Source organism: Gavialis gangeticus, unplaced genomic scaffold (genome assembly GCF_001723915.1).
Source record: "Gavialis gangeticus isolate Ggan-Ray unplaced genomic scaffold, GavGan_comp1, whole genome shotgun sequence".
Taxonomy (NCBI): domain Eukaryota; kingdom Metazoa; phylum Chordata; order Crocodylia; family Gavialidae; genus Gavialis; species Gavialis gangeticus.
In genome coordinates this window covers 5,502,992-5,510,242 of record NW_017728995.1, presented here as the reverse complement: position 1 = coordinate 5,510,242, position 7,251 = coordinate 5,502,992, and the positions used below count along the sequence as shown (strand labels likewise).

Here is a 7,251-nt window from a genome sequence, read left to right as displayed (position 1 = left end):
AGCCCACCCTTGCCCCATGCACAGATCTGGGGGGGCACATGCCTCCCCCAGGGGTTTGCACAGCAGCAGGAGTCAATCCCCACTTCTCTGGATGAGCCACCTGCAGCTCCATCCTGTACCCTGCTCCACCTGTGCAGCCCCTGCCCCAGCTCCACTCCCTCCCAAAAAAAGCCGATTGCTAGTAATGTAAATTTTCCTTTTATCGTTTCCGATACGATATAGTCTAATGTATTGGTGTACCTCTACTGATTTGGGGGAAAAAAGGTGCACGTCATGCAAGTTAATGCAGTACCTACAAGACCAACAAACTGCAGTCCCCTTTCCATCACATCAACAGGTTTGTTCATGATGAACACTTATGCTTTAAAAATAAATAAATAAATAAAAATGCAGCCCTGCTTTTGTCTGTCAGGGCTTTAGCAAAGCTTAGAAGAAGAAACTCTTCACTCAGCAGACAAGTGGCACAGGGTCAGTCTGTGGACTCAACCCAGCACATGCACCACTTAGCCTGCAGGGGTGCTCACAGCTCAGAGCCACTGCAAATCAACACTTCAGTTACACATGCTACCATCAAATTTTTGGATCCGAGAGCCAGATGTGACCTGTGGAGCAGCATATCTGACCTGCAGGCTGGACCTTGGTCACCAGTTTAAGCCAAATCAGGCCTATACTTTCTGAAGCTCAGCCACTGCTCATAGTGGAACAGCTGCAAACTTCAGTATTACAAAGCATTCTGGCAGGCTGTATTAGAGCAGTGGTTCCCAAACTGTGGGTTGTGATCCCAAATGGAGTCACAACATCAGCAGATGGTGTCATAAATAGGGTAATGCTGAGCAAAAGTTTGGGAAGCACTGTATTAGGGGATGGATGTTAGAGCAAAGCCTAAATTGTAACTTTACTACTTCTAAGATATCTACACTGCAACAATGTATATGACATGACCACTAATGTCAGTGAGTGTACGGTGCCTCAAACTGGCAATTTTCCTAAAAGGGCATTTCAAACAATGGGAAGTAGAATACAAAGAAAAATGTGTAAAAGCTTGAGGGATAAGCTAAAATAATTCTAAAAACTATTACCTTCACAAAGGTGTCACCAATAATTTTTCTTTTTTCCTCAGGACTTGTTGTCATATTTAAAGTCTTACTAATTCTTTTTCGCGGAGTTCGGTCTTCATCAGAGATTGGCAGAGTTGTTGTACCATTGTAGAATGAATGAGCTGCATTTACCACTGCCAAGAAAGAGAAAAATATGTTGAGAGACTTCTGAACAGGACTGGGAAAATAATTTCAAGCTAGTGCTTTTTATCCACTTCTATTTTAATCTATTCTGTTGTACAACTGCATACTGTTGAAGAACTTTCACCCTATTATCAAGCCTAATATTTTCCAGAGATTAAAATTTCTTTCCTTCATTTATATACATATGTTTTGAAGTCCTAATTTCACCCAATTCTTTTTCATTAGTCTGAATTAAATAATCTTCTTTATGTTTCTAGCACACTATATTTCTTGAAAAAATATTCTAAATTAGCCAGTTTCAACGTCAATACAGAGATCACCTAAGGAACTTGTAATGACAGTCCCTAGCACTGAATTTAGGTGTGATGCCAGTATAATTTCCATAAATGGCCTCTGTTGGCTGTGGAATTTAGCCCCTCCAAGAACCTGTCAGAGCACGGTTTGGCTCGCAGAGCATGGCACAAACCACAAGTTTGAATGAAACATTCAGCTCATATGTCCACATTACATACATACTTAAACTATACAGCTTTAGGTTTTTGTTTGATATGCTGAAAAGGTGCAAAGGCAGATCTTTGCATAGCTTGATTTTGGCTGTTTAACTGAATGTGCCTGAACACCCTACATTTCCAGAGCCTTAACAAATGAAGCATAAGAAGTCATTAGACACAGCAGTACTCGTTAGCAGATTATCAATAGGCAGAAGTTACTTGTAAATTACATGATTTATGTGAACTGTAGGAAATAAAATTATACTGGTTAACTACATGTACCATTTGTTGTCTCCAGACCCCTTAAACCTCAGAGATAAACAAGCCAAGACCTTACTGGCCAAGGAAGAACAGCTAAACTACACAAGTGATAAGCAGTTAGAGAATAGAGCTGTACAGGATGACTTGGATAGGAATGATCCACCCCAAAATTCACCTTAGCCCTCCCCCCCCCACACACACACAGCTAAGCCTGCAAAAGGTGCAGTTATCAGCAGGGGCAGGCAGCAGCAGCAACACTGGGAGGGGTGGATGAAACATTCAGCTCATACATGCATATGCTCCATAAAAATCGCCAGTAGGTGCACGTGCACCTCGGAGCAGATGGCAGGGGAGAGCCTGAAGGAAGCGCAACCCTGCACCCTCCCCTGCCATCCACTCTGAGGCACATGTGCACCTGCTGGCAATATGGAGCTGATGCTGGGGCTCCAGAGTAAGGGTAATGCCAGCCTGTTGCTAGTGGGTGGGATGGGCCAGACCTGGAGGCTCCACCCCTCCCAGTGTCACTGCTGCTGCCCACCTCACTCCCACTTGCTCCAAGGCTGCAGTGGCAATATGGAGCCTGGCAAAGCTATTTGCAGCCAGCCCAGGCTCTGGATAGCTGCTGCCAGCAATGGAGCCCAGGTTACTCCCAGCAGGGCTTACAGCCTCCCAGCTGCCTACTGGGAGTAGCCCGGGCTCCTTGGCTGGCAGCAGCTGCCCAGAGCCTGGGCTGGCAGTGGCATGCAGAGTAAAATGGCCTCACATGCCATGCTCTGGCATGTGCGCCAGGAGTTGCTGATCCCCGCTATAAAACAAAACAAAAAAATTAAGATAAATCTGTTATTAGAACTTAATTGTTAGGTCCCCGGTCTCCTTTCTTTTAAAGACATAGCTAGAGAACTAAGAACCCAACATTCTTTCTAAAAAGAAAATCTGCTTCAGATAAACAGTTACAAATCTACAGCGGGAATAAAAAGTGATGGCTGAGACAGATATCAGCTGTTATAGGTTCTCAGTAGCTGCATTCCCATTTCCATCACCGGTGAAGTGTTTTAATCTCTCAGATCAAAAACATTCTTCGTTCGTGCACTTAGAGCACCGATATGAGAATTAATATCTGGTTAAATTTAGCTTTTAAACTGCATGGGACCCAGAGGGTGCCTTCTTGTATGTGTTCAAGGCTTAATAGTACAGCTCTATAGTATTACAAGTCTTCAAAGCTGTTAATTTTGGATTGATGTTAGAAAGAGTAGTGCTTCTCAACCTTTTGACTCCATGCACTCCTCAAAGACATCAGCTTATTTTTCACTTGATTTTTGACTACAGAAAAAAAATATAGCATTTCTCTGTTAAAAAAAAAAAAGAACTCTGAAAGACCACAACAGGTCAGAATATATTTAACACTGTGGATTCCTATTTGAAATCTCAGGGCTTACCTTGTGAATCACGTTTTCAAACCCAACAGTGCTAACATTGTATGGATAACACGTAACACCCCTAAAAGGGTCTCAGGGCACCCCAGCATGCCACAGCATCCTAGCTGTGAAACATTGAGACAAATCAGATATTAGGAAGAACTTTCTTATTTTAAGGGTAGTCAAACACTTAGTGGTTTATTCCCGAGATTGCCAGTGGCAGCTTCCCCAGTTCTGAAGTGTAGATCTGTGGTGGTTTATAGAAGGAATATTTAGGAGTACAGGGTTGGAATAAATGATTTCCTGAGGTCTTGTCCAGACCTTTTTCTCTACGAATGATAATTAAAATTGAGAATTTTTGTATAGGTCAACATCAACCAATAAAATTGAGAAGTAGTGCAGCCATAGTAGTGTTCATGACAATGAAGATGTTGCCTTTGTGACTCCATAAAAATGTTTATGGTGGTGCAAAGTGAAAGCAAATAGACATCTGTGCCCTTTACTGTTGCAACAGAATGTAGTATTACATTTGTGCCACTATTTTGAGGCAGATGCAGGTCTGTTTTCAGGTGAGAAAATAAGGGAGGCCTGGAGCCACCCATGCTCTTTAGCCACCCTGGGAGTGCCTGCCCAGGTTTCCCCATTTGCAGAGGTACACACCAAACGCTGTCACACAGGATTAGCCCCCTACTACTCCTGGGATCAATGAAGCAGATCAGTCATGCTGGGACACATCCTGGCATAGCTGATGCACTTCATTTGACAAAGTCTGTTTATAGCCTGTAATCTGAGGTGTTTGGAAGGTATCATGCAGATTTTCTTTCATTGTTTTACTGATATAGCATGTGTAGTCTCATTGAAAAGCCAATGCTTTGCTGTAGTGATTTGTGTCACGTGCCTGCATGGATTACTGTATACTGTCTGTATATATCTTTATGATTTTTGACATGGTTTATTCAAAGAAACTGAGGCATAAATACTTAAAGTAAAGAGAATAGGCAAAACTGCTAAGTATCTTTTGCCCTTTCGTTGTTAGGGCAAGAACAGCCACTCCCAAACACAGGCAGAAGAGGCTGTTGTTGAGATGGACACCCAATGTATTGTCTGCCTTGGGGTGTGTGGCCAGGAGGGGGACAGGGAAGGGAAGGTGGGGCTGGCTTGGAGGTATTTAGGAACTCTCTCCGAGATGGTACCAGTCTCTGGATTATCCCAAGCTTTTGGAGAGTCCATGGCCCTAGTGGTCAGGGCTGGTAAAAAAAAAAATCAGCAGAAAGATTAAAGCTCAGAAAATACTGGCAGGACTTTCCTGTGCAATAAATCCTTATGTTGTTTTATATCCTTACTGATTGCCTGTGGTAAAACAGTGATCTCAGGGCAAGTGATATTCCAAGCTAGCCTGTTCCATGGAAAGGGGGACCTAAAAATTCCCCCACAACCAAAGGGGACCCCCTACCTGGAGCTGGCAAAGATTCCCTTACAGTAGTTGTGGAGTCCAGTGTATGGGCAATGGAGCCGAGGTTTGTGGGGATTAAAGGGTTGCCCCAGGGTGCATCTTGGTTTGTTCTCCGAGATGAGCAAAAGAAGAATGGGGAGAAACTTACGTCTCCAGGGTCCCCCACAGCCACATTTGTGATATCTTTATTTTTACTATTTTCAGTGATAGGAAACAAACAAAAAGCAGTACCTTTGACTTGAATTCCAAGCTTTTTAAGGGCCTCCTCCACAGACTGACTCTCTCTCTTGCGCATGAATCCATTATCTATATGTACAGCTATAACTTGATCTTGGTTTAAAGCCCGATTCAGAAGAGCAGTACATACTGTTGAGTCCACACCACCACTGAGTAAAACCTAAATTAAGAAAACAAAGAAAAAAAACCTCCAAATTTTCCAGACATCTAGTGGGAGAGTAAAAAACTAACTAAAAGCACAGAGGGAATACAGAAATTACCAAGCCAGCCCCACTGATTTTGAGGAAAATGAGGAATCAAACAATCTACCACGGCAACTATATGAAGGCAATAGTTGTTTCTAAAAACAGCTGGCCATTTTATAAATGGAAGCGTGAAAAGCCTGATGGCTCTTTATTTTAGTTTTATTTTGTTAAACTAAACCAAACCTAAAACTAAACAGCATAACTGCAAGGAACAGTCTGCAAAAATGCGTTGCTCTTTGGTTAGAAGTTGTCAGATGTTGCCACAGTACTTACCAGGACTTTTGATGCACCCACTTTCTCTTTAATCTCTTGAATGCACTGAACTTCTCTATTTTCTACTGTGAAAGTGCCACTGCATCCAGCAATGTCATAAAGGAAATTCTTCAATATCACTTTTCCATTCACTGTAAGGCTGACTTCAGGGTGGAACTGTGCTCCATACAGTTTTTTTGATTCATTTGCTATAGCTTCATAAGTGTAAGAGATAAAGTATTACAAATTACAAATGTAGTAAGTATGAAAAGGCCCTGCAAGTTTTACAGAGTATACTGTATCTTGCTTTGTACCAAAGTTTCTGCTGGCAAATTCATTCTTTGAAAAATAATCACTTTAATTTAATTTGTCCTGTAACTTCCCAACCATGCTTTGTGCCACAGAGGTATGATGCAGTCCCTTCATTTGACAAAGATATTTTAAGTAGAAATAGTAATTTTTCAGTCATTACTGAACTAAAAAACTCTTCATTATCCATATTTGGGAAAGGTCACGTTGGGAGGAGGTAAAAATCCACAAGTTTTTTGGATTTCCATAGCTTTCCATAAAAATCTGATCTGCATTTCTGGGCATTGAAGTTATATTATCCCTAGAAAGCATAAGGACCAAAAAGAAAAAGCTGTAAGAAATCTGAGAACCTGACTACACTATACACTAAAGGTATATTATGAAATGTTAAGAATGTGTACTTTATTTCCAATATCCATTATTGCTTTTGAAGGGACCTATACCTTAGGGAACAAGTCCTAAGCCAACCAGAATGGGTCATTTCACAATTTATGAAAAGCTGTTCTAGCAGCTAATCAAGGCACCACAGTCTAAATTTGATCTATCTGGATCAAATACCTGGAACTACACCTGGAACCAAGAAAAAAAAAGTGTGGAAAATAGATTCAATAGACATTTATGCTTTATTTTAAGACAAGTGTTTTATGAGGAAAAAAACCCCCCAAACCCCTTCCTGGTTATACAAGCTTGGAATTCAAGTCAAAGGTATTGCTTTTTTTGTTTTGTTTTTTTTTTTTTAAATACAACCAGGAAGGGGTTTGGGGTTTTTTTCCCTCATAAAACACTTGTCTTAAAATAAAGCATAAATGTCTATTGAATCTATTTTGCACACTGCGCAGGTCCCAGGCCAGCTGGAGCAGGTGCCAAATCAGGTACACTGGGGAAAAGGGGAGGAGAGGTAGGAGGGGGTCCTTGGGTAGGATCCAACCTTATGCCATGCTCCTGCTGGGTCTGGATGGCAGGGCTCCATGGGCTGGTTTAGATCACACCATACAACCATAAAAGATCTGGTCTATGCCAAAAACTGTACTACTATTACCATTTTGGTAAAATACTCCAGAGACAGTTACCTGGGTACAACCCCCAGCTTGCACAGAATTATTTTTATACAAAAGTAACTTACATTAGCCTAAGTTATTTTCCTTACCACACTTAAATTAGTAATGGCACTGTACGGCTTTGAACTTTATATATTTAAAAGCACTAGGACTTTTCTATATAGTTGCACCTTAACTCTCTCTTAGGAGTCCTTTGGAAAGATTACAGTGCTGAAACCTTTTTCTTTAGGTATCTGAAGGTCAGTAGGGTGAGTAAAAAGCATTTGTGTTGGGGGGGGGGGGGAAAAAA

At 41.5% G+C, this 7,251-nt stretch overlaps 1 protein-coding gene across 1 annotated transcript in view; it reads right to left on the bottom strand.

Annotated features, from left to right (window-relative positions):
- Nucleotides 1–7,251, bottom strand: part of GMPS (guanine monophosphate synthase) — a 94,902-nt gene that overhangs the window by 51,541 nt on the left and 36,110 nt on the right. The window contains exons 8-10 of the mRNA XM_019503031.1: nucleotides 5,617–5,810; nucleotides 5,093–5,258; nucleotides 1,080–1,231 (exon numbers count right to left, since the gene is read on the bottom strand). Coding sequence (XP_019358576.1) covers nucleotides 1,080–1,231; nucleotides 5,093–5,258; nucleotides 5,617–5,810 — 512 coding nt within the window. The remainder of the gene's footprint in view (nucleotides 1–1,079; nucleotides 1,232–5,092; nucleotides 5,259–5,616; nucleotides 5,811–7,251) is intronic.